Here is a 27,930-nt window from a genome sequence, read left to right as displayed (position 1 = left end):
ATAATGAAAGCAAAATAGAAAATACAAATAATCATTCAGTGTTTATAGTGGATGATGTCAACTAAAAAATTTACATGGTTTCCTTTGTCCTTCCCACTATCTTCTTGGGAATCAAACTAAGAGGAACACTAGATATGTATAGCATTACTCCGGCCGCACATGCCGCATACATTCCACATAATATCACCATTGGAAAACTGTATATTATCTGCAACCTACGCCTCCTTGCAATGAGCAATACTAAAGAAGCTTCAGAAAAGATTCCTTCAGCAGTTGATCCCCACACCAAAAATCATGCGAGACCCTAATCTTAGTTCATCTCCCACTTCATATTTGACAAATCTCGAAAAAATCCCCACCCTTCCTAATATGTTTTCACACTCCAACTCTGAAAGGTCCCTCTACCTCCCTAGAACACTAACCTCTGCCCATACCGTCATATTTTGCGTCCACCGCTAAACGCCACAAAGCCTCTCTCTCCTTAGCGTACCACCATAACCACTTACCCAGCAGTGCTTGATTAAACTTGGTCAAGTTTCTTACTCCCCAATCCACCAGCTTGCTTCGGAGAATAAATCTTTGACCATTTAACTAAATAGAACTTAAACTCCTCATTGATGCCTCTATGTAAAAAAATATTGCTAAAGTTTCTCAATCCTATTAGCCATACCCAATGGAATAGGAACAATGACAAATAGTATGTGGGCAAATTGGAGAAAGTACTTTTGATCAACGTCAACCTACCTCCTTTGAAAAATATAGCCACTTCTAACCAGCCAACCACCTTTCCATTTTTTCAACAACGCCGTACCATATAGAAGTAGACTTGTATGATGCATCCAATGGGAGACCTAAATATTTCATTAGTAACAAAGCCACCCTACACGCAATAATTCTTGCCAAACTTTCTAAATCATTTACCTCACCAATTGGAATGATCTCTGATTTCTATAATTTTTTTGATAAGTAAAAAGAGAAATTAAGAAGCCAGTCTGATTTCTATATGCAATTCTAAATTTTCTTATGGGTCTTTAAAAGTCAAGATCCAATTCCAGTATGTAGTTTACAAAAGTACTGTGCAACTATTAGCCAAGACATTTCCAGAGATGGGTAAATCCCATAGCATCAATTGGCTTCTCTGCTAGGTAAAAGAGCTACTATTACGGTTTTGGGGGGATATGGTGCTCTTAGATAGCTCATTGTATTTATTCTGTGCGATTCTTGATTTTGGTGAATGCTTGTTCGAGAACTATGATCTTTGTCTGTGGAATTAATCATTTCCTTGTATTTGAGAAGAACTTCTAGAGTAATGGGGAGGAAGCTTAATCGACACTCTAAACAGGTTTTTCCAGTAGTTCCCATGGCTTGAGACAAGGGGCCCTCTATCCCCTTTGTTGTTTGCCATTGTGATGGAAGCATTGGGTCCAAATCTGTGGTCATACAATTTGCAATTGCTCATACAAGACTTGTAAGAGCCTCATAGTAGCTTCTTCTTTTTTATTTTTTTATTTTTTATTACAAGCGTATGGCACTACAAGAGAAAGTACGTAACTGGAATGAGCAAAAAGAGCACGATTAAACACATAGCGCCGAAGCCATTTACTTTTTTTGATAAGTAGCGCCGAAGCCATTTACTTAAAAGAGCACAATTAAACATCAGCAAGTTCTGAACCCCCAAGCCTCCTTCAAAGAGTGGCAAACAAACCTTTTACGACATGCAGAGGAAAGGACACGAAGTACATTAGGCAAATTTGAGAGTGTGCTTTTAATAAGGGTAACCCTACCACCCTTTGACGAGTACATCATTTTTCAACTAACCAATCGACGCTCTATCTTCTCAATAACACCATCCCAAATATGTTTGACCTTATAGGAGGCCCCCAACAGTAAACCTAGATACTTCAAAGGCAAAGAGGAAACCCCACAACCTAGAACACCAGCCAACATTTCCACATGATCAACATTTCCCACAGGAACCAGTTTTGACTTAGCCAAGTTAATCTTCAAGCCCGAAACAGCTTCAAAACATAAGAATAAGCAACGCTTATAACATAGATGATCTAGAATAGCCCCACATAATATCGAAGTATCGTTATTTTGAATCTCTTTAGTGTGAAAGGAAAGTATTCTCCTTGTCACATAAGTAATTAGTAATAATTAGAGACATAAGCAATTTGGTATTCCTTGTCAAACAAAGAATAGGAATTTGAAGCCTATAAATAAGTGTTGCTTCTAAAGATTTAGTGGCCTCAAAATAAGTCAAAGTAGGGCTTTATCCATCCCATAAATGAAGCAGTTTTTGTAGCCAGCCACGCCAAGAGAACTAGAGAAAGAATTTCTCTTCTGTGAAAAAGTTCTCTTTTTGTCAGAGTGTGAGGCTGTAGATGTAATAGGATTTTAGGTTTGAGTAGTTTTTTTTCACCACTATTTTTCACTCCATCCTTTAATAGAGAAATTTCTTCCTAATTGTCTCCACTTGTAGATGTAGGCTTTCCAAGCCAAAACAAATAAATCTTGATGTCTTGTGTGATTGGCTAATCTTTTATTCTCTTTTCTACTTTTTTACAATCCAAAATATTAATTTGTCACAGCGAAAATGCTGTATAATCAATACATGAACGATGTGCAAGGATCAAACTAGTTCTTTAAAAAAGTACCACAAATGGTGTAAGATATGTCTAAGTGTTTGACAAAGCTGCTAGATGACGGGTTCTTTCAGATTTTTTTTTTTTAAAAAAATAAAAATAAATTAAGAAAGAAAAATAATCAAGAACAGAAAAATTGCAAGGTTGTAAGCTAGTGAGAACATATTATTTGATTAAAAATGTTTACAGCATACCCCACGAAAGAGTCTATTTAGCAATGAGAATTACTTGATCAAGTTAAAGAATCTTAGAATTTCTCGCAAGAAAAGAAGCACTCTACTTGGTATCTTAAATTCATATGTAAGTAGTAAAGGTAAAATAAGAATTTGATAGATGCCTACCAGTGATAATTTCTTTGTCACATGTAATTGAAACTATAGCCGAGCTTCTGATCCCAGATGTACCAAATGCTAGAGCTTGGGGAAAGTGCCATTCATCAGTACCAGATCCAGCCGGTCCTTTGAACATGCGCATAAGTGTTCCACCAGTGGAGCTTGTTGAGGCCCTTCCATGTTGAAACAGGAATGGTGTACCCTGGCCATCAGGTGTGTTGGGCTGCCACTTGTGCTGTGCAACATGAGCTGCTGGTGCATTTATATCAACAATTACAACAGTATCTGAAGAAGCATGAATAGCAGCTGCAGGTAGATTGCAGCGATCAGGCCCTGGAACAGCATATGGTCTAACTTCTTTTGGATTGCGAAAGATGGTCTGACAAGGAAAGTACAATCAGGGTCATCTTTAAGTAGATAATATATCAGATAGGAAGATACCCTAACAGTTGAAACCTCATTATTTCTATGGGAGTTAAAGTGAAATGAAGGAGCTTTCATTCTAATCATCATATTTCAATAACGCATAGATTGACCAGATACCCGCTTAAAAGAGTGGCCGTAATCATAAAAAGAGAAAAGAAAGAAGATATAGTGCAATCATGCAATAAGATGGATGAGGACGAAACCTTAACCATATAAGGCATGGCAGCATTTTACAGATCTGGAGTACTTTCATCAGAAAGCAAATTTCTTTACATAATAAATCAGTTGAAAAATGAATGCCAAAAGAATAAGATTTTCTGATACCATTTTCTGATTTTTTTTTTTTTTTTTTTTTTTTAAATTGTTTATTTTTATGATGAGGAATCCCTCTAAGGCAAGACCACTTTTTGTACCCATCATTGTCGGATAAATCTTGGATCCGTGCAAAGCGCCCCCTACACACAGATTAAGTAATACTCTAGATTCACTAGTGGGCTGGCCCAAGCAAATTTCTTTAGTATCCCTCCATCTCTATTTCTACTTTTACTGAATATACACTCCATATATTCAGTTTTTGTCCCACTTACACAAAAATCCTTCAAAACTAAAGTATATTTCCAAACTTCCAACTTAAAGAGGTAACCCCCCTCTAGTTTCATCAACTGATACACCATTGAATCTCATCTGGAGTCAATTTAGTAAGCTCATCCAGAACCAATGTAATGAGATAACAACTTAACGCTAATCCTTGATGTGAACCTATTGTCATAAGAAATGCACTTGTGATACCTCCATTAGTTCTTACCCTAAGGCTCTGTTTGTTTCGGCAAAAAATGATTTTCGAAAATGTTTTCCGTATTTTCGGGTAGTTGGTGTGACGGAAAATAGTCAACAGAAAATATTTTCGATTTGACCGAAAAAACCTCTTTCATTTCTGAAAAATCGTTTCCATTTTTGAAAATTGTAAACTTTTTTTTGAATTTGAGCATCTCATTCTTAAATCGACAGATTGAGCTAGGACGTTGTAAGGACTCCCTGCCAGGACTTGACTGAGACATTGTTGGGACTCGATCGGGATATTGCTAGGACCCGGTTGGGTCCCGGAGGCCTCCGGGACCCAACCGAGATACCGTCGGGACCTGATTAGGACATCGCTGGGATCCCGTTGGAACCTTATCAGAAGCCCATCAGGACCCAACTGGGACACCGTGGGGACCCGGTTAGGACACTACCAAGACCTGACTGGAACACCGCTGGACCGGGTTAGGACCCGATCAGGACCCCTCCGGGATTTGGTTGGGACCCGACCAAGACCACACCAGGATCTGACTGGGGCCCTGGTCGGGACACCATCGGGACCCGTTCATAACCTGCCAGGACCTGGTTATGACACCGTTGGGACTCGGTTAGGACACCGTTCGGACCTAGTCGGGACATTTTCGCAATTTAACGTTTAATATGATTGAATGAAAAAATATATATAATTTTCCGTACACGCCAAACACCGGAAACTGTTTTCCAGGAAATCATTTTTTAGGAAAATGTTTTGCGCTGAAAACAATCGGAAAACATTTTACGTCGAAACAAACAGAGCCTAAATATCGCTCCCTCATACACGTCTTTGACAAAATTGATATACTTTGGAAGAACTCTGCTCCTTTTCAAAATCCACTCATTACCTCTCTAGGTACCATATGATACGCTTTCTCTAAATCAATAAAAAACATATGAAGATCTATAATCATTTCTCTACATTTTGCAAAAATAGCCTACATGGTTGATTGTCCTCGCATAAACTCAAATTGATTCTTCAATACTATTGCTGCATATATTAACCTATGCTCTCATTCTCTCCTGAAACTCCATGGTGTGACTCATAAGCTTAAGCTCTATTTGAGTGGCTTAAATTATCATGAAATCCATGACACGAGATGAAAAAATATAGGATTAGAGGGTAACACCATAAAAACCAAGGAGGGACATATAGAATGCTACAGTAAAAATAAACAAGAACAAACAGTGCCATATGCATATGCGGATCCACATGCACGCATAAAAGCAGAACCATATCAAACCTAAGGACATTAATCTTCAGCCAAATGAAACTGATTTTTACCTGCAAATGAAGAACATCAGCTAATGGCATCTTCTTCAAGTGAGGGACAGTCAGAAGTTGGGATGGGGTTTGTCCAAAGTACGCGATCTGGTCTTGTGTAGCACGCTGTTGTCCCTTTTGTTGGTACAAAAGGGAGCAGAAAACAAGGTAATGAGTATTAAATGGCCAAATGGAAGAGACATTATGACACAGAAAACTCAACTTACTGGGTCCAAGATCTTATCAATATCAACTGTCCCTTCGTAGGTGATGTAAAAGAACACATTATTTTCCAATATAGCTTCTTTGCCTCGTTGCTTATACCTGATTGTTCCAATCCAATGAAGTATACACCAGAAGGAAAGGAAAAGCTCAAAGTTGAAAATTAAAACCCATAGGTACAACCATATTAAAATTAAAAAATGAAAGAACAGAGCACAATGGTGCAGAAAATTATAACTTTACTTCACAGAATGGGGAGACCTACCCAAAAACAAGATCGATCCACTCATGCAAATGGGCAGATACATGCTCGCTCTCAAGAGCCTTCCGATGCTTATGAATGAAATCAATTGGGTTTTCAGCCCAAGGAGGAAGTTCGACAGCATCTGTACGGTGAATATAAATGAAATCAGATCTTTCAACTTCAGTTTAATGGCCACCAATGTTTATCTGAATTACTAAAACAGAGTACTTTCAGAAGCGTACCAAGCTTTCCACCTAACTGTGTTGTACCAAAATCAATCGAGTTCTCATTGGTTAAGATCTCAGGGAGGTAAAACAGCTCAGGAACCTAAGGTACAAAGATATGAAGTACACTTGATTCCAAAATTCATAACCATTATAAGCAAAACATTACGACCGACTAAAGAGATATGAACTAGATGATATAAAAGTGATACCTACAAGATAATGATCATATACATACCAATTCCTTCACATCACTCATGTCCTCAAGAACTCCATTCCAAGTAGATGCAATATCTGAAAACATCCGATCTGCATGATCGAATTTGCCACCTTGCAATTGAATCGAAAGAGTTGTAAATGGTTCAACCCTAACAAGGTAATATAAAACCTGTAAAAGAAACACCAACAAGCACGAGAGGTGTCATCACAGAGTCTACTAATAATATAGAAAATTCACCCAATCGATACTAAATTTGATTGGTAGAAAAGCACCAAAAAGAAAAAGAACATTTGTATAAGTATCCAAAATGTCGTGTTTGAATAAATAAAACAAATTGCCAATTTTCGGTATAGACAGCCAAATCACCAAAGAATAAAAAGTGTACTACTTTCAAATAAAGTTGACGTCTGTATACTTAGAAATAACTCTGGAAAACAGGCAATATTTGATAAAATGTAATGCAGATAATATATGTACCAAGAATTTCATGTCAACTTTCAGCAAGAAAAGCTCAATTTACTCTCAAATTCGAGAATTACCATAATTCACTACTAACCTAACAAACTACAATCCTGAAACCAAACAACACAAGTCTGATATATAAATCAGAGAAGTTTTAATATGGTCCACATAGAATACACACTAGCAACATAATATATTGAGATCAAATGTTCCCGCAACAACCGCTCAGAGAAGCAAATAAACTACAGATACCAATAAAGTCACCAATAGAAGGTCCACAGCTAGCAGTCTCCCACCTTGCAGCAATTATAATATATCACTATAATACAAACACCAACTTTTGAAAACAAAAAATAGCATAGAAGTGAAAACCTACTGTTCCAGCACTTGAGTAGTGTGAACCATAGTGGAATTTGGGGATGATGGGATCCTCAAAGCTAGAATATCTCTCTTGGAATTTTTTAAGACGATCAGGATTCAATGCACCAACAGGCTGCAAGAATATGAGGCTTTAATGACAGCAGAAAAGGTTAAATTCTAGAATGATCAGAAGAAACATTCAGATGATGCAACCTTTGAAAGATCTCTATAAGAAGAAGGATCGGCAAGATCCAAACTCTTTGAACAGTAGTCAGAAAGAATCCATGGAAATACTGGATACTGCAAGAACAGAAAAGAAACTTAGTAATAGGTGCACAGGATTCCTCCGTATAACATGAACAATTATTCATAAAAATCCACCTGAGTGATGTCATTATAACTACGCCCAGCCAGTGTATTTAGCTGCATTAGATATTCAAAATTGCTGATCTGCACAAGAGTTTTGATTCTACAAATTATCACTCCCATCTCTTTATGGTGTATATTAAAATTGAGAATATGGAAGCACTGAAGATATATAACTGAAAACAAGATTTATGACAATTTAAAGTTCACTTTGAACTCATACCTCCCACCTCGCCCATCGTTCCATAAGCTGAGTTCTCTTCAGGAGTTGATCAGGTCTCTAGAACAAATAAATAATCACGTTAGTCCTCAATCATTAGAACACGGATAAGGAAATAAACCTTGTATAAATTATAATCCAGCATTAAAGTTACTCAAACAAACACTAATACATGCATCAAATTACACCAGGTGTAAAACTCACATTTTACACTCACCACCATCAGATTAAAAGTCCTTGAGATGTCTGTCATGTATACCAAATTTTACATTGATGGATGCCAATAGACATCTAATCCATAAACTCGCATATCTTATAAAAAATAGTATGAGCACTATATGGATGGGAAAGTTCCATATCTTGAAATGTTTGGCATGAGAGGATATTCAATTAAACAATGGGGTTGAACAGATTGGCTCCCAGATGAAGTGATTGTGGCTGTAAAAGTAGCAACTGTACACCCATTGTATTTTCACTAATCCATCCTAATATCACAGGAGCACACAATACAACACACACATAGACAGAATTACCTACACATATATCAGGAAGAACAAGATGCAAACCTGAGTCGCCAAATATATATTGTTCAAATGAGGAGGACGTGCTTGAACAATAGCTCGATATGCATTTCTTCGCCCCTCAACACTCTGAAAGGAAAAGAATAAAAGGGGGAAAAACAAGAAAAAAAAATGTCAACAGGTTGATTAGCAGGCATGTTACAAGGATCAAAATACTTCTATTTACATGAGCACAGAACAAAGGAAATGAAGATGGCAAGCTCAAAAAGATGTACCCCAAAATCAAAGAAGAAATTTGAGCAGTCGACCATAAACAGTTCCAAAGCACTCCTCCTCAGGAGATACCTGTGAGGTAAAGAACCCAGTCAAAAGAGGTGAAGAAAAAAAAAAATAGAATAGAATCAAATAACAAAACATGAATGGCTGAAAGGCAATGGCTTCATTTTATGTTACACACAACCACAAAGATGATAATTCAAGAAATAACAACTTTTCTGGCATAAGTGAGCAAATGCAACAAGGGTATCTTCATTCGCAGCAGAAAGATTCCAGGCTGTACTCTTGTGAGCCACTTCGTAGATTCCAAGTGGCTCAATATCTATTGTATTGAATAACTATTAAGATATATAACATCAATACCAGTTGGCCCTCACCATTTCTCAATCTAGCCATGGTGTTTAGGTGCTCAAGGGCCATAGGTAAATCAAAATTCATAGCATGTTAGTTTTGACACAGAACTATTCAATCTCTCGTAATAGCTTTTTTGATAATTAATTCAAAATCATCAAAAGAGCAGAAGAACGCAACCCTATACATAAGAAGCATACAAGAGAACCCCTGATGTATAGAAAAAGAAGAGCAAAACTCCAAAAACTCAAAGAAATTAGAAATGGGCAAACTATTGCATGCTACCATCGGAATATCCAGATTGGAAAGAACCAAATTGTAAAGGTAAGATTGAGAACAAATTTTTTTTTTTTGATAAGTAATGTAAAGCTAAGATTAAGAACAATAAAGAAGATTTCATGCCATAATGAAAAGATGGGGCTTTTGGTTAATGTGAAATTTCCAGTCTTCTGTTCTCATTTTTGGTGAAAACATAATCTATTTGCAAACACGTTAGATTTGTTATAGTCAAAATGTTTTCTGGAAACTCAAGATTAGAAAAGGGCTCAATTCTGAAAATTCAAAACCTTTTCAGAATATTCTGCCCAAAAGGAACATAAATGTCAGAGAATAGTGTCTAAGAGAATTTGAAAAAGGAGACAAGGAATGGTGCCACTAAAGTGGAGTGGTGCAGGCCCAAGTATCGAAAGGGTCTTGAAGGGTGAAATTTTTTTGAGAATCATTTCCATTTTTGTTAATTGAACAAGTTTTTCAGGAAATAAAATAAATGAAAACAAAAATAATTTCACTAAAAATGAAGATCATTCTATTATAATTTCCAAGGGCCAATCCTTCATTTTTCTCTTTTTGTAAACTCAATTCTCCGCCCTTGGAAGGTTAAGGCCCCACCAAGCATTGCTTTCTTTACATGGAAGGAAGATATAGGTAGAATCCTCACGGTTGATATTCTTAGAAAGCAGAGGGTATCACCCTTGTGAATTGATGTTGCTTATGCAAAAAGAATGAGACCATAAATCACCTCCTCATTCATAGTGAGTACAATAGTAAGCTTTGACACTTGGTTCTCAACTTATTCGGAGTTTCATGGCCTATGTGCTTAGCAACATCCTAGAGTTGCTTCATTGTTGGAAGACTCAAGGGCGGGGAAATCCCAAATAGACTATCTAGAAGGTTATTCCTGCATTCTCAATGTAGAGCATTTAGAGAGAAAGGAATCGGTGTCTCTTTGAGGCATGTCAGTCCAACGCACTCCATTTAAAATCATCTTTTTTTAGATCTCTCTTGGATTGGGCTTCAATCTACGAGGAGAGAGGGCTATGGAGGCATTAAGTAGGATGATGTCTACTACGGTGGAGAGAGGGCTTCTATCCAAAGGTTTTCGGTGGGATCAAGGAATCATGAAGAGACGGTAGTGTCACATTTGTTATTTGCAGATGATACGTTAATCTTTTGTAAGCCTAGTGGAGAACAATTTCGAGATTTGAGATGCATATTCTTATGTCGTGAACCGGTGTCAGGGTTGAAGATAAGCTTGTCTAAGTCAGAGATAGTTCCAGGGGGGAGGTGGGCTAGCTAGCATTCTTGGGTCTGGTGTGGCTTCGTTGCCGATGAAATACTTGAGTGCTCCCTTGGGTGCTCACTATAAGGCTTCTACCATTTGGAATGGCATTATTGAGAAGATGGGAGCAAAGGTTAGCATGGTGGAAGACACTTTCTTTGGGGGAGGAGGCATTGGTGATGAGTTTAAATTTCAACTGGTGAACTAGGGGTGAAAATTCTGATTCAATTTAACCGAGCCCTTTTGGGTAAGTGGTTGAAGAGGCATGCTACAGAAAGAGAGGCTTTGCGGAGAAAGGTGGTGGACATTATGTATATGATAGTATGCGGGGGAGGTTGGTGGGCCTATGGTGTAGGAGTGTGGAAATGTATAAGTAGGGAGTGGGAAGGTTTTGCTACACGTGAGATGAAGTAGGAGATAGATCTAAAGTATTGTTTTGGCATGATTTTGATGTGGGGAGCAGCCTTTGAATTTCTCATTTCCAGAATTATTCACTATTACTTGTGTTAAGGATGCATGGGTGGTGGATCATATGTTGTTCCCGAATGTAAACATTCATTGGAATATTATTTTTACTAGACATGTGCATGATTGGGAGGAGTAAGTGGTTTCTGGGTTCTTTGAGTTGCTGTACTCTCAAAGACTAAAGCATGGAGGTGAGGATACAACTTGTTCGATTCCATCTAAAAGGAAATCATTTGAAGTTAAGTCGTGCTATTAGGTATTATCTAATCATGTAAGGTATACTTTTCGTTGGAAGAGTATTTGGAAAATTAAGGCTCACTCGAGAGCAGCATTCTTTGTGTGGACGGCGACTTTAAAAAAAATCATAGCTTTGGATAATTTAAAAAAGAGGAACGTTCATTGTGGTGGAGTCGTGTTGTTTGTATAAGAAATGTGGGGAGTCTATAGATCATCTACTCCTTCATTGTAAGGTTGCTTGTAGAGTGCTTCTTCAATTGTTTAGTGTTGTTTGGGTTATGCCTCAAAGGGTGACTGAATTGTTGGGAAGTTGAAGGGGATAATTGGGAAACCGTAATGCTTTAAAAATACGGAGGGTGGCTCCTTTGTATTTAATGTGAAGTTTTTGGAGAGAGAGGAACGAAAAGAGCTTTGAAGATTGTGAGAATGGATTGATAGATATGAAGAAGATGGTGTTACAATCCCTGTATACATGGAGAGTGGTATAGAATAGTTTGCTTGTTTCTAGTTTTTTTTGAGTCTTTAGATTTAAGTTCTTTTTCTATAATTTAGAGATTCTCTTGTATACTCTTCGTGCACTAGCATTGCACCCCTCTGCACTTTGAATGAATATACATTACTTATAAAAATAAAAAAAAATAAAAAAATCTATGCCCCTTCATTTCTCCTCTTCGAATCTTTTAGACCTTATTAACTTTTTAAATTTTAGATGGCTTTAGGGTGGTTGTAACTCTTGTATACTTTTTGTGTATGATGATTTTGCCTTTTCTATCAATCAACTATTATTCATCAAAAAGTTCCCCAATAACAAACCTTTTTTATAAGCTAGATTTATGGTTATGTTCCCTACGACTAACATAATCTATAATGTGTTAAAAGTTAATAAAATAAGCTAGATTAACCCGTGATTTTCGGCAGTCTCTTTGTTTAAGAACCATGGTCAATCTACACACTTAACATCTCATACCTACAGAAATTGGGATATTGAATGACAGTCCTGAAATTAATATGTTCAATTTACTTCAGTGCCAACAAGAACAAATATAAAGTACAATAAAAATAACATATATATAACAATAACTTCACCTTCGGCTATATATTTGATGAAGAGAAGACATCAACCAGCTGTGATCCTTTTCTTGGTCTCTCAATTCAGAACTACATTCCAACTCGTCTGCTGCAATGTTACTATCCCTATTATCAACTATAAAATTTATTCTCCTATTTGTTACCTGAAATGTCATATTGATGCCTTAGCTTAGTTGAAATTATTAAGAAACGTCACTGTACATAAATGAAAGAAACTCAAGCTTAAGCTTGTACAACTTACTTGAAAGGTTCCTCTTATAACCCTCAGTGGCCGAACCATTGATGAAGGAAGCTCAAGAACTATTCTTTCATCAAGTTCACTCGGAACATACCCAGGTGCAACTGGTGATGAACTTTGGACCAAGTCTTGATCACCAGCCAGTTGATTATCACTTTTCAGGGATGCCTGCAGGGCTTGCTCAGTTGTTCCAGATGGCCTTGGCTGATTATCAGCATTTCCTTCTGTTTCATGGGCTCTGACATCCAAATTGTCTATTTCCACTTGCTCATCTTCTTCATTGACTAGCTCCACCGAGATGGCTTCTGCTGCTAGAATAGGAGCATTTGACGAATTTATGACATTCTCTTGATTCTGTTTCGTCTCAATATGATCATCGTAATTGGCAGCAGCACCAAGGTGATCAGACCCTCTATAGTTCCTCCTCAAACAAAGTCTCATCCTTGAAGAACTTTCCATTAAGTCTAGCTTCCAAAAAACCTACAGATCCATAATATTTTCTTTTAAAGAATATGATCCCTATATTTGCAGTCAACAAGTCATAAATGATACAAAATGTGTAGAGCTATCAAATCATGAGAGCCTAATGCAAATGCATCAATAACTGAAGAATGCAGTTCACAGAAAAAAAGTTATCTCACAACATACACGTGCAGGGTTGCATAAATGGTCACCAAATGGCCCAAAGAGACATTTCATCTCTATCAAGCAATGGATGAGTTTGCGCCATGCACGAATTCCAGTGGATAAATGATGACGAGCTATCACATCAACTTGAGTACGCCTGTCAATCTGGAGAGCAACAAAAAATGATAAATCAGGTAATGCTACCTCCATAAGTAATGGAAAAAGGACAAGCACTGCTCAAACCTCTGATCGTTGCATGTTCCTTGCCAGAGCAAAGCTTGCAACAAGGACAGCAATGTATTTGTAGGAAAGAGCATTAAAATCTTTCCCGTAAACCGATCTTGTATCAACTGGTTGCAAACATTCCATCCAGGCAACTCCCATGGCTTCCGATACATTCCATCTCTTCACGCGTTCCATGTCACTACCATTCCTCCGTTGTGCAGAAGTGGCCATTGCCACAGCACTGAGGCCCCTTCCAGAACCAATCTTTGCATTGCGTTCAAGATCACGGGCAGCTGCCAAGGCAGCAGCTTTTGCAGCAGCTTTGTCCTTGGGAAGAGCTGGTTCTTTGTTAAGCACCTCCAAAGGTTTTTGAAAGCTCGAAAATGTATGAAGCCTAGCTGTTTTCCTCTCAAGCAACGAGGTGTCACGCCTAAGATGTGTAGGTGTTGCAGGAACTGGGGATTCACCACCAGAAGCACCAGCTGCAATCATTGCCAATGCCATTGCAGCAGGTGGTGATGCAAAAGCAGCAGCCCAAGCTGGAGATATCATGGCAAGAGCAGCCTGAAAGGAATTAAAATTATACATCAAAAAAAAAAAAAAAATCTTATAGGCAAACACAACACTCAATCAGAACTGAAACTGTAATGTCATCCTCCACCCCTTGTTTACAGGGGGAGGACACGCCATTTGATCCAAAGACCATTGCTAATAGATATATCTAAAAAAAATGTAGCAATATAAAAGGCATATAAAGAGATAATAATGGCACATCAGGAGACTCTTCTAATCATTTACTAGAAAGAAGGAATAACAACAGGGACATGAATATTGGCCCTCCATTTTAACTTCTAGCATTCCAAACTGTGAGTGCATGAAATCTATACAAAAATGGTCTAGCTCCGGAAACTAAAGTAGAGTGTTGATAATGCTATGCCCCAAATAGATTAGAGAATCTACCAAAATAAATTATGGAATAATTGACCTGAGGAAATATGAATCACTGGAAAAAAAAAAAATACACCAAATGAAAATGCAGAGAGTAACACAGTAATCAAATAAGCAACATAAATGCTGAAAAGTTTGGCACCATTGGTAAGGACGAGTATTTTCTTTTGGGATAAAGTCCCTTACTAAGGAACAGTCTAGAGACAGCAGACAGATAGTTCATACAAAGTGTTTATAAAAATCGTAAAACCATCCCACTTCCCACGCTACCCTGGATACTGTGTACTACCAACAAGTGAAGTAGGTTAAGAAGCGGCTCCAACTTGGACTGATTGACATGTTTTTCTTAAATCTTGACATGGATCTTGCACCTCTTTATATCAATGACATTGCAGACCATCATACCTGAGTACTGAATGATAACCCCAACTAATACAGCATTTTATCCATGAAAGCCAAAATGTTGTGCTTTGGGGCCTCTTTGGAAAATGGGTTTAATGAACTTAGTTGTCAGTCTTGGGCTGATTCCAAAAAAATCAAGAGCCCTGCCAATACTGCTGCATAATACTAACTTACTAACATTAATATACATGGACCAGGATCTATCGGAAAATGATTCTTTGATTTGTGTATCAATACAATGGATCTTGAAAAATGAGCAAAACAAGTCAATATTCATCAATGGGCAGCATTTTTATCAGAACAAATGTTGACAAAAGAAAAAGAGTGTCAGGAAACCATTCAGAGTCTTTTAAGGCCAGAAACATATTATAGTCAGCACGAGGAAATATTTAACTAAAACTTTAGCGGTCATGAATCCATAACAACTTAGAACGGAATAAGAGGATAGACAGTCTTGGATAACCTCGATTGGTAGGGCATCAGCAGCTAACGCACGGTCATCAACAATAAGAGGATTCAAACCATCAGCAGTAGCAAGTTCATGAATACCAGCCAAAAGTGGCCGCCACCTCCTCAGAACAGCAACATATGGTGGTAAAATGGACTCAAGGTACTGCCGGCGAAGAGGCTTTCTGTCCCTGCCAACAGCATGCCATACCTGCAACATAAGTGTATGCTAAGGTAACTACAAGAATGATTATAATCAATCAAGATGGCAATAGCTCCCATGTCTCTTGATTAAGTAGGTGGAAGGAAAGCAATAAACTTTCCATTATGATGTCACCATAAAACAACAAAACAGCTAAGAGCTAAGAAAACATGAAACAGCTGTATACCATTGCAAATTAATTTCATAGTGAACTAACCTCAGAATAAAGAACACAAGATGCTACCAAAACTCTCTGTCTCTTGGAATCTGAAATTGGCATGTTTAGGACAGGCGAAAGCACACTGTACATCCATGACATGAATTAGTTTACTGCCCTATATTGAAGAAAACTTCGAATAGCAGGATAATCAAAGAGACTATGCTGAAGATACCATAAATACAGAACTCACTTAAAGCCAATCATTGAAGAGCTTTTATTTACCATATGATTGCAGCTACACATTTTAAATATGTTCGTATCAAAATTCAATGGAACAAAAGGTAAAACTCACACTCTTCCATCAAGTATTACCAGATAGCTTATCAATCTCAACATGACTGTTACAAACCTAACTAAATTCTTATTGTCACTTTCCAAATATGTGCCACACGCAGTATTCATAAAAGTAAAAGGCTTTAAATTGAATAAAAACTGAGGAAGTAGGAAAACATCCAAAGAAAACAAAGTCAAATAAAAACATTTATATCACACAACATTAAGAGCAAAATTGTTGCCAAATTCTCATAAAGCTGTTCTTCAATGAATGGAAAGCTTTACATACATATAAATAGACGGCTAGGAATCATCACCCTAAAAGGACTTGGTCTTGCTAAGCCCAAAATAATATCTATTTAAAACCCGAAAAGAGAGAAAGAAAAAATTAATAAAGGAATCCATAACATAGCCCAAAATAATATCCAGAAATCTGAAAGTTACAGAATATTCCTGAATCCTAAATTGAATAAAGCTAAAATAAAAGATGGAGGGTGCCCATTAGGACCCATGTTAAACTTATACCCTATTTTTTGAAAAAGTTCGATCTTTAATATTTCTCTTTCAAGAGCTTCTTGCTGCCTGCGTTGCTAGAAAGGACAGACCAAGTTCACAAAAGATTTGTATAGTGAAATATTGAGAAAACAATATAAGAATCAAACCCTTGAATTTTTCTGGAAACTAGGGAATAAGTATATGAATAAAATCCTACAAGCAGGTTTAATGGACGATAAACTGATGCAGTGCCAAACACATTCAAGAACTCAAGTGACGTAATAATCTGGTTCCTCTTCCCTTCTTTCAGTAAGCAACCAATTCCGCATCATCTCTGTTTGAATGTTATGCAGTTCAGCATGACATAATATGTGGTAGCATCAGCACCAACTTATAAAATAACAAGCCCAAACATAGGTGGGCTATGTTGCACACCTACAAAAGTGAGACGCTTCTACCATACGAGGCCAGAATGGAGAAGATTATTATTTGAGAATATAGATTATTAACCGAGAATATATTCAGGACTTTTTCTTTTTCTATTATTAGTTAGTTCTACACCCACCTGGTGAGACTTGAACCCATGACCCCACCCTCCACTTTGTTACAAAGGGAGGAAGTACCATTTTAGCTAAAGCTCATCGGTACAATTTTTTTAAACCATTCTTAAGTTTCAGCTTATTGTCTTATAAAAATAGATTTAACAGTCATATAAACCACAATAAATACTCTTTTTTACAATAATCTACTACTAAAGAAAACAAAGAAATTCATAACCATGTCCCCTAAATCCACATTTAACTCACGAGTAGGCCGAGTTTCTAAAATAAGAGAACTAAATTCTAAAACAACGGACGTGACTTCTTTCTAAAACAGCTTCTTGGTACCTATTAGGTGGCCTTAGTTATTGATTAGATTACTTTAGAGTGAAACTACTTCAGTAAAGTGATTAATAATATTATTGAGGAATCGTAACTAGACTAACTCTAAGAAAACTAAAAGGTACGTTAGAGATATAAAAATAAATAAATAAATAAACAAAAAATGCTCTTCTTGTCCTTATTGTTGGTGATCAAATAAATAACTGTGTAAAGAGAACCAAAAAGGGTTAATTTTACTACAAATGCGAAATATTGACTAAAAATCTTACTGCAAAATATTTGAAGAAAATGATTAAAATAATATGGATAGAAAAGGTACTTGTAGAGGAAAGAAATGATGGCCCTTTTGACCAGTGGTACGAAGGGTAAGGGGGAGAATTTGGAGTGCCCGGTCAATTATGATGCTAGAGGTATGAGTTCTAGCCATGGTAAAAGGAATAGTTTAATGAAGCCAATGATTCCTTCTTGGAATGTGAGTGGGTTGAACAAGAGGGATAAACGTATGAGGATGAGGTACCTGCTTAGAGATTGGAAAGTGGATATTGTGTGCCTTCAAGAAACCAAGCTTCAGGGTGTGTCGTGCAGCATTGTACGCAATTTATGGGGGCATAGTCATGTGGATTGGTGCTGTTTGGATTCTAGTGGAGCCGCAAGGGGCATCTTGATCATGTGAGATAATAGGGAGGTGGAGAAGGTAGAAGAGTGTGTAGAGGTTTACACCCTGGCTGTTACCTTCAGGAATATTGTGGATCTTTCTGTTTGGGCTTTTGCAAGTGTGTATGGCTCGAACTCTGATAGGGATAGAAGGCTTCTTTGGGATAAGTTGGCTGGCATTCTCAATTGGTGGAACACACCATGGTATATAGGGAATGATATTAATGTAACCTGTTTTCCTAGTGAAAGATCGTGTGGAGCTCGTCTAGGTTCTGCTATGAGGGAGCTATTTGATTTTGTTTTTGTTTCTGATCAAGGGCTAATGGAGCTTCCTCTTGTTGGGCGTTCTTTCACTTGGTTGATTTCTCATGACCCTCCCTTGTAGTCTAGGATTGATCGATTTCTTGTTTCCCAAGATTGGGAAGCCTAGTTTTCAAGGGTTTTGCAGAAGAGGCTTCCACGTCTTTGCTTGGATCATTTCCCAATTCTTCTTGAGTGTGGTGATGTGTCAAGGGGGAGTAGGTCATTCAAATTTGAAAACAAGTGGCTTAAAGTGGAAGGGCTTGTGGATCTGGTGAAACAATGGTGGGATTCTTTCGTGTATGGCTAGCTCCTATGGTGGGATTCTTACATGTATGGTGGGATTCTTACGTGTATGGTGGGAAAACAAAACTGGACGGCCGCTTGGCTAGCTCCTATAGGGATTAGTTTCTCTGATTTCCTTTCTCATTTTTCTCCCTCTTAGGCGCTCTCTTTTATACTTTCCGTGTATGTGGGTTGCGCCTCTGCACTTTTTATATCATAATTACTTATCAAAAAAAAATTCTTACGTGTTCCAAGGAACGCCAAGTTTTGTTCTTGCACACAAGCTCAAGGCTTTGAAGTAGGATTTGAATAAGTGGAATGAGGAGTGGTTTGGCAATGTAGGTAGGAATAAGAGGATTCTTATTAAAAACCAAGTGTTTTCTGAGAAGCAAAAAACTGAAGAGTTTTTTTTCAAAAAAGTTGAAATAAAATTTGGGCTTGGTCAAGGTAATCACCATGGCTAGCGGCCGCAGATCTGTCCAGCAGCCACAGCGGTGGCCACCACGCAGATCTGGCAACACCACCGATCTGTCTAACAACTTTGCGGTGACCGCCTGGCGGACGCCCGCAGATCTGGCAGCACCCACCATGGTGACTAAAGCAGATCTGGCGGCCTCCACCTGTAAAGGTCAGACTAAATTTTTTTTTTTTTTTTTTTTTTTTATCCTCTATACCTGAAAAAATAAGCTTGTGCTTTATTGTTTGAGAAATGTTCTGTTTTTTGAAAAGCATTTTGTGGTTTGTTTTGAAAATGAGTTAGTTGTGTGGGGCACATCTAAAAACCCGTTTGGACAACTGTTGTTTAAGAGGTGTTCTCAAAATTTGAAAGTTGAGAAGGGTTTCTTAAAATTCTGCCAAACCAACACTTTGTTCTCAGACATTTCTTTTCCATAAGAAAAATCAAGAACAACTACACAAGATTCAAAGGAAACTAGGAAATAGTGTTGGTTATTTTACCTCCACAACAAAGCTGAGCGCGGTTTCCGTCCTTCTGGCATGCCTTCCTCTACAGTTACATTCCTTATAAGCATAGTGTCTTCACCATCATCTTCTTCCCTCATGGAAAGAAGCACCATCCGGAGCATGCATAAGAATGGTTGGTCACTGTCCAACAACTGGTACAGTGCTGCCATTCCTCCCATGCCAGTACCAGATCCCCCACCAATACCAAGACCACCACCAAGTCCAGATTCATCTAACAATAAAGCTTGGAGCATTGCAACAGACTTCTTTACAAGAGGAAGTTCAATCCAGTTTCCATTTGCATCTTTTTCCAAAGCAGACTTCCAAGATTCCCAGCCACTGCCACCACCACCAAAGATGGCTGTTTTGGCAGGAAGACCAACACCATACCATAATCGGCTCCTATATTTCCAACCCTCAGCTATATCCATAGCACAACTCCCATATGACACAAATGCACAGGCAACAGATTCATAGGGCTCAGCCGCTGCTGCTGCAGTAAGGCGTTCCATCACTAATGCAGGAATTTGCCCATTTCCACCAGCCATCGATGCAAGGACCTGATTGATGTATTAAAACGAGTAAGATTTATGAATCCAAAAATTACCATCATGATATATATGAGAACATGACAGCATGAGAAGAAAATAGGCTATAAAATTCAAACTGAAATACAATAGCCAGCTCAAGAAAAGCAAAGTGAATAAAACCCGAATAACAAATGATGACATTCAGAAACTAAGCATAAAGAAGAAGAATGTTTGTGCTGCTAAGAGTCAGGCACCCAGGTTGACATGTCAATAACACATTGATATATAAATAAATAACACATACATAAATAAAATATAAAAGAATCATAAAAGAGTTCTACGGATAGCTTACTATGTGAAATACATTACTAAACCTGTAAGAATCATCCATAAAAATAAATAAATCTCATAGTGTGCACACATGGCTGTATATGTGAGATATGGTGTAGGGTTAAGCTATACATACATCAAGAGGGAGTCCCCCAGTATCACTCGATGATAATCTGCGATCACCCAGAGCTTCTAATGATTCTCTGCCAGCTGTAGTTGATGAATTTGAGCGGTTATTCAAAGGAGACACACGAGAGAGGGGAGATGCAGAACCATCTGTAGTACAGGAAGCCCAGGAGAGTTTGCTCTGTAACCGTAAATGATCCTCAACAAGCATTAGTATAACAATTGCATTCTCAACCAGAGCCACAGAAAGCTGAGCAGCATTCTCTGCTTCTGCTCTAGAATCTCTTGGTGATAACCCCTCAGCCGCAACACCAGCAGCAGCTGCAGCAATAACTTGAGTCTGCTGCAAAAGAATGGCTGGATGTAGACATTATTGCAGATTTCCGCTTCTATTAAACTAGAAACCATTAAAATCAGAATAGCTTTTATTATTCCTATGTTTAAGAACTTTAAGAGAGATAATTAGCTCCTCACATGTAGATCCAATACGTGATGGAATGAGAAAAAAGAAGAGCGGAGGTATAATGATAAATAATATACTATTCCTCATTCATGATTAATATTTAAATAGTTTGAGGGAGGACATTTGATTATAGCCATGTTCTATAAAAGTGTTCAATAGTTAGCTTGGTAAAAGAAAAATGGAATTTATATTAGAAAATCTTCCAAAATATTAAGGATAATACTAGACATCCCAACACTTTTTCCCAAATAATCTGATCCATTCAATAAATAAATAGATTTATATTTTTTTTTTTCTTAAATGAATGTGGGGTCCAGATCATTTGGGAAAGAGAATTTGGAAAAAAGTGTTGGAATGCCTATCAACCCTCAAATATTAATAAAAGATTAAAAAAACGCCAAATACCTGACATAATGTCTCTAACAAACAAGGGAAACTTGAAACATTTACAAACAAAAATTACCTGAACCTGCAATTCTCTTGCAGCAAAGTCAAGCAAGCCACCCAAGAGCCTTCTTTTGAATATAGGCAACGATTCTTCGCGTCTTCAAAAGTTGAGGAAGATGAACCAAATAAGGCGATTATAAATGGCAAGAGTTTCAAGATGAAAGAAAAAATAGTTATTGTTGCAGATATTTTTCAAATCAGAATACATATGCATACATATTAGCTTTTGTGAAATTCATTTCATTGTTCTACAAAATTTTCTCCAGACAACTAGAAAAGGGTAACATTTTGCACAAACCACGAGACGATCTGAGTCGGACAAACCTAATCAAAGGCAATTCTAAACAGTAAAAACACATTTCAAAAGAGACTTTAACTGACCATGAAAAGGCATAGAATTATCTAAATAGTCTGCTAATCATAAATTTCCAAATATTATCAAGAATGACAGATCTAAGAGCCCATATCCTCCTATTTTTCTACTAAATCAGCTCTGCAATGCCATTTTAGCCATATTGTTGCGTCTCAAACTAGCACCCAAGTAAGACACCAATTCGCATGTCTGAATTTTTTTTTTTTTTTTTAAAGAAAAATAATAGGTAAAGAGCCATGGTGAGAATAAGCAAGTGATTTCAACACATCCCTTCGGTAAGTTTACATCCAGCAGGGGACTTCGACAAGGCAATCCCCTCTCTCCCTTCGGTTTCATACTTGGAGCCAAAATTCTATACCGACTCTTCCTCTGGAAAGAACGCCAGAAAATCTCAAAGGAATCAAAATAACTCGTAACTCACCTGCCATATCCCATCTTCTCTTTGCTGACAACCCTATCATATTGGGCCGAGTCAACTCCAGCAAGGCTACCTCCTTTAGGACCAGTCTTGAACACTATGCCTAGCGCTCCGGCCAAAAAAATCAATGTCCGCAAATCCTCCATCTTCTTCAGCACAAACACCAAACCGAAGATGATCCATCAGGTACAGGATATCCTCCATCAGAATCGGCTCTCATCTAAAGCTAAACAACTTGGCCTACCTGTTTTCATCTCTCGATCCAAGAAACAAGCTTTTGAAGATCTTCTCACATCAGTTCAGCAACACATCAAGGGCTGAAAAGCCAAGTTGCTCTCCCATGCTAGCCGCTCCATTCATCAAGTCCGTTGTCGCCAGTGCCACTCTCCCTTCCTATACCATGAATTCCTTTCTTCTCCCCAAAACTGTCTACAAGTCCTGGGAGTCCTGTTCAAAAACTTTTGGTGGGGTTTCAACACAGAAATCAAAAAACCTCACCCTTAAATCTTGGAAGTCCATCTGTCAACCGACCACTCAAGGCAGCCTTTGGCCTGTGTCTCATGTGGGACAATAATAGAGCCCTTATCTCCAAGCTTGCTTGGCAGGTTCAATCTAACGCAGATTGCCTTTGGGTGCGCCTTCTCAAATCTAAATATCTAAGATCCACAACCTTCCTTCAAGCTCAAGCCTCCCACTCGAGTCACAGTCATGATATGAATAAGAAACTATTTAGAAGAAGGGAGAGAGTAGCTAGGCACAAAGGCTCATGGTCCTTTATCTATCTCCTATTTGTATAGGGTGCAACACATGATCCACTCAAATTCAAAAATTCAATTCATACACCGGGCCAGTCACGCTAACGATTAAAAAGAAGTAGGACATGTGAATAGATAAACTATTCCACATAAAGAGCACACAACCTGTGTGTGTGTTTGTGTGCATATGAAATATTATTTTTTCTATAATTATTGAATAAATGATATTAAAAGAAAAACCAAATCGTTTTCACAACAAATAGGGATGGCAATATAGCAGGTCAGCTAAATCCAACCCTACTTGAGGGAAAAAAAAAATTTCACAGCAGACCTATCAAAAACCTGATTGGTACAAAGAAACAACAGCACAGTAACACTAAGGTAAAGAAAGCCAACTGTAAATCATTTATTTTCAAAAATAACCAGGGGCAATTTGCAGAACAGTCCAAAGATATATAATTTATTTTTTAATGAATAGAAAGGAATAATAAGTCCACAGATATATAATAGTACCTGATCCGCTGGTCTCCCGTGCTAGATCCACCCACAATAGAAAGCCATTCTGCACAATGAATTGTAGCTTCAATATCCTGTAAAAAGGAAGTAATAACCAAACTATATAAATGAAACTGACATTTTTAGAGATTAAGGAAGCAAATTTAATCAAGATCAAACGATGTCCAACATAAGTAAGGGAAAAATAGACAGAACTTCCGGCATTCATTTGTAAGTTCTGTGTGCATATGTATATCCAATCACACACGCTTTGTATCGACAAGTTAAGATTTTACAGGTAGGATCAACACTATTTTAAGATTCTGAATGCCAGTTGTTAAACCTAGGCACAACAGTCCGTAAGCCAAACAACTAGCTCACCCTCAACAAGCAAAGGCCATTGAGCTTAATTGGATAACTCAGCCTCCACATCAAAAATATCTTAACTCCCATTATTTTTAGAACTTAGGATTTTTTTTCTACTTCCATTTCATTATATTTTCACATTACTTATTTTTATAGATTCTACTTTGACATTACTTTACTTTAAAATAAACTAGCAAGTTGATTCAGCAAGATTGGTCATGTGTTTCAAAAGGCAGCTTTCCAGAGAAACCAAATTACCCCAGCTTTAACATGCTCATAGATAGAATACCGAAACCCTATAAGACAAACAAACTTTACTCTTCCCAGCTTCATCAACTAATCAAAACAGAACAACTGTAGGGTGATAGGTGGGATTGCATGAGTTAGTGCCTGTGAGTGCAAAGTATTTCATTTTACAGCACTAGTTAGAAACAGACTGATACAGGATATCCTTCAGCAGTAACTGATAATTACAAAACAACAAAAACCAAACAAGCAAGTGGTCCTGCATTCATGCACATACCAGGAACACATACACATGCACTTTTCTTTTTTCCTGCGAAGGCATGCCAATCAATGACAAGTTTATGGGGGAGAAAAGATCCCACAATTACTGGAGGACTGTGCAAGATATAAAAACTGTCCACCCATTTGCGTATTGTGTAGGTCCCCCAGCACGGACAATCCAGATACAAGCAGTCCCAACAATTATTTGAAAGGGCATATCATACAATTCGTTGACCTCTATGCATCACATTAATTTGAACCACAACTTTCAGTAAAATTTGAGACTTTTGTTGACTTGCACAAACTTCCAATATTTCAAAGAAATACCGGTATTTCATCAACTTCCACCAAGGTTTAACTTTAATTTAACTTGATAGCTAAAACTTGGCTCCAAGGCAGGCATTCAGTCAAATGCAACGAATAAAATGATATGTTCAACAAACCATTGCACAAAAAGACATGGTATCAACATCAATATGATAATACACAACAGACTTATAAGGATATACAGGAGTCCACTGAAATTCCACAGGGGCAATAAGGGTCAAAGATTAGATGAATTAACCTTCCATCCATCCTTGTGGCGCATTGAGTGCTCTAACATGATAATCAGGAAGCTATGTATGAGGTCCTCTATGTCTCCAAAGCTTGTAGAATTAGAGTTTTTGCTTGCACCCATCTGTAAAAACAATAAAGTTAAAATCTTCAATAAAAGGATTATTGCATATTGGCACATACTGAACAAACAAGATCACACATCACCACAAAAGACTAATACTTTCTTGCCTGAACAAGATGTCACATTTCACGGTTTATCTGTATGACTGAAAATACATTATAAAAAATAAAATAAAATAAGAGAGGAGAGAGTCCATCAGTCCACTGGCATCACCTCATAGTTAGAGATAAGAATTTCCAGAATCCATTCAGGCCATTCCTCCATTTTTGTCAGACTGCTTCTATTTTCTGGATGACTGCAAGCCAAAAACAGAAGATCCTGAAATCATATAGAGAGGACCAGCTCAGAACTAAACCAGAAGATCAAGAACCAAAATCAGGAAAACCAAAAATGTGAAGAACAAAAGCAAGACATTGAAGCAACTAATGCAACTTGTTGCAACAGTATAACAAATGCAAGCATTTAACTAACTTCCATGAAAAATGTAAACATATATATGCACGTATATTCACATTATATATATCGTGTTGCCTGAAGGCCGCGAAGGACGGGGATGGGGCAGATTCGCTAGGGAACTGAGCAAAGTGAAGGCTTTTTCTGAAGCCACGATTGGGCTCCCCTCCGGCTCCGGTTTTGTTATTGGGTGCTCCACGCCACATGCAGTGGTGGGCGAGGTTGCAGTCCACCATGTGCGTGTGCTGGATTTGATTCAGATGGAAGCATGTAGAGACATCGAAGCCGGGAGAATGGCGGTGAATTGTTTCGAGTTGGAGAGGCAGCCTCCTAGGTCACTGGCGGTGGCGGCGGCTACTGAGTCTTTGAATTCGAAAAAGAAGAAGGGTGATTTCGGCAATCATGGGTTGAAGAGGCTTTTAGGGCAAGTTCATTTTGAGCTGGACCGGGTCCTTGCTGGGTTAGCTTTGAAGCCCATTCGTAGGAGAAATAGGGTTGGGATTTTGGGCCTGTCTAGGTCCATGTACATTTGGAAGAAGAGGGTAATTGGGTCGGTGAGGGTTATCGGGTCAAATCGTGTTTTCAAGTCAGTACGGGTTTCTGGATCGAATCTTGTTCCCGGATCGGATCCTATTTCCGGATCTGGTTCCGCTTCCAGTTCTTTTCCTCTATCTCCGGCCCCGATTCCGGCGAGACCTGGTTCGCCGATAGGGTTGGATGGATTTGCTCCAGTTCTGCGCTCTTTCGTCTATTTTGGTTCGCCGGAGATTCTTCCTAGCTGTCCGTTGGATACTCACAGGCCGGAGATCCTTCTGGTGATCCCCAATTCACCTGAGATTCTTCCTGTGTTGGCTCCGACACCGCTTTCTCCTGTGGACGTTGGATTGGATAAGGCGTTGGTGGGAGATGGGTTATCTCATCAGGGGTGTGCATTGGGATATGGTTCTTCTTTGGAGGCCGCGTTGTTGCTGTAGACTGTACAAGTCCGGCATTCTACTTCGGTATGTACTTTGTCCAGGGTTGGGGATCTTTTTGTTTCTCTTGCTGCTTCGGTGGTCTCTGTTTCCGCGAAAGGGTTGCTCCGAAGGGAGTTCTTAGGGTCTAGACTCGCTTCTCCTACTTTGCCTGTGGTGAAGGAGGCATCTTCTGCGGTTGTAGACATGCAGGTCTGTTCTACAGTCATGTCTACTCCTTCCTATGGGGCGGCTTCCTCTGTTTCTAAGTCTCAATTGGGGTATGCCCAGAGAGTGAAGGAGAAGGTAGCTAAACAACTGCATAAGAACAAGGAGTTGCTGGCCGAAGTTGTGGCAGCTACTTCGAAGAAGGGGGCGGAGGGCTATTCCGAGGTGGTGCTTGATGAGGCGAAGTTCGCTCCCTTTGTGGGGTTGGCGTGTAGAGGTGACGAGAAAAGGCTTTTGAATCTTTTTTCGAAGGTTGAAGCGGAACGAGAGCCCATAAAGGTTAAGGGAAAGAGGGAGCTCAAGAATTTGGAGTGCTCCATCAATTTTGAGGCTAGAGGTCGGAGACTTTCTTCGGAGAAATGCCAGCGCCGACGGGGTTGTTTTGGGACTGCAAATGATTTCTCTTTTCCTCCTAAGGTGCAGTAGGGGTTTTGGGTTTTTTAGGGCTAGTGCTGGGTTATTGTGGGCTTCTGTTTTGGGTTCTCTTTTAGGGTTTTCTGTTTGGCTGCGGCTTCTTGTTGGGTTTTTTGAGTTGGGTCATCTTGGGTTGTGTTTTCGGGCTTGTGTTGGGCTACCTCTGTATACTTTCTTGTGTACTTAAAGGCGCTTTGCGCTTTTTTTTTTTATATATACAACATTAATTATCAAATATATATATATATATATGTGTGTGTGTGTGTGCACGCATTGGACAGTATAACAATTGACAACACACTATATACTCCCACCAACACTTGGCTGGAAGCAAATATATATGCAAATTACATTTGGAAGAGCTCTAGATAAAGAAAGATTGAATTAAAATAAAATACACTAGTATTTTGGCATACCATTTTTTTTATAATTAATTGAGATATCATTAAAAACATAAGGCGTCCTCATGTACAAAAGAAGCATACAAGAGAAGCTACCTAGATAGTAGGGGCAAAAAGAACAAGAAAATCATGAAAACTAATCACTAAAGGAGAAACATAAGCAGCTGTTAGTTAATAAAAAAAAGGCCTCAGACTAATGATGCAGTAAAATAGAGAATACGTCCTCTGTCAAACTCTTTAACAATGACGAGCCACTAAATAATGTGTGTTAATATTAAACCATCCTGTAATCCCTTCTGAATTCTTAATATATTTAAGTAAATTTTTTGATAGGTTTTTTGTTTCTATTTTCAAGTAAATTGAAAAACAAATAATCTCAAATATGATTGAGATCTATTCACCTCCCTTAAATATTAAAATCTGAAAAGAGACTGATTCTCACTCTGTTAACAGATATCAAACATGAAAGCCACAAGTAATTGATTTCATGCAGATTGAAATGCAATACAATCTGCAAGC

General features: G+C 38.2%; 1 protein-coding gene across 2 annotated transcripts in view; it reads right to left on the bottom strand.

Moving 5' to 3' along the window:
- LOC132187706 (BEACH domain-containing protein C2) overlaps positions 1 to 27,930 on the bottom strand; it is a 43,076-nt gene that overhangs the window by 2,612 nt on the left and 12,534 nt on the right. Inside the window, exons 6-29 of one of the 2 annotated variants that reach the window (XM_059602110.1) lie at positions 25,176 to 25,280; positions 24,849 to 24,962; positions 23,429 to 23,505; positions 21,386 to 21,467; positions 20,470 to 20,802; positions 19,468 to 20,033; positions 15,620 to 15,704; positions 15,217 to 15,411; positions 13,422 to 13,967; positions 13,200 to 13,343; positions 12,555 to 13,031; positions 12,311 to 12,456; positions 8,613 to 8,682; positions 8,383 to 8,466; positions 7,820 to 7,876; positions 7,612 to 7,680; positions 7,444 to 7,530; positions 7,247 to 7,363; positions 6,427 to 6,576; positions 6,207 to 6,291; positions 5,986 to 6,106; positions 5,726 to 5,822; positions 5,520 to 5,633; positions 2,987 to 3,356 (exon numbers count right to left, since the gene is read on the bottom strand). In XM_059602110.1, coding sequence (XP_059458093.1) covers positions 2,987 to 3,356; positions 5,520 to 5,633; positions 5,726 to 5,822; positions 5,986 to 6,106; positions 6,207 to 6,291; positions 6,427 to 6,576; positions 7,247 to 7,363; positions 7,444 to 7,530; positions 7,612 to 7,680; positions 7,820 to 7,876; positions 8,383 to 8,466; positions 8,613 to 8,682; positions 12,311 to 12,456; positions 12,555 to 13,031; positions 13,200 to 13,343; positions 13,422 to 13,967; positions 15,217 to 15,411; positions 15,620 to 15,704; positions 19,468 to 20,033; positions 20,470 to 20,802; positions 21,386 to 21,467; positions 23,429 to 23,505; positions 24,849 to 24,962; positions 25,176 to 25,280 — 4,291 coding nt within the window. The remainder of the gene's footprint in view (positions 1 to 2,986; positions 3,357 to 5,519; positions 5,634 to 5,725; positions 5,823 to 5,985; positions 6,107 to 6,206; positions 6,292 to 6,426; positions 6,577 to 7,246; positions 7,364 to 7,443; positions 7,531 to 7,611; positions 7,681 to 7,819; positions 7,877 to 8,382; positions 8,467 to 8,612; positions 8,683 to 12,310; positions 12,457 to 12,554; positions 13,032 to 13,199; positions 13,344 to 13,421; positions 13,968 to 15,216; positions 15,412 to 15,619; positions 15,705 to 19,467; positions 20,034 to 20,469; positions 20,803 to 21,385; positions 21,468 to 23,428; positions 23,506 to 24,848; positions 24,963 to 25,175; positions 25,281 to 27,930) is intronic. The other variant, XM_059602111.1, reaches the window with a different exon arrangement.

This window comes from Corylus avellana, chromosome ca7 (assembly GCF_901000735.1).
Source record: "Corylus avellana chromosome ca7, CavTom2PMs-1.0".
NCBI lineage: Eukaryota > Viridiplantae > Streptophyta > Magnoliopsida > Fagales > Betulaceae > Corylus > Corylus avellana.
Note: the sequence above shows the minus strand (reverse complement) of the source record. Positions and strands in the feature narration are given on the sequence as shown.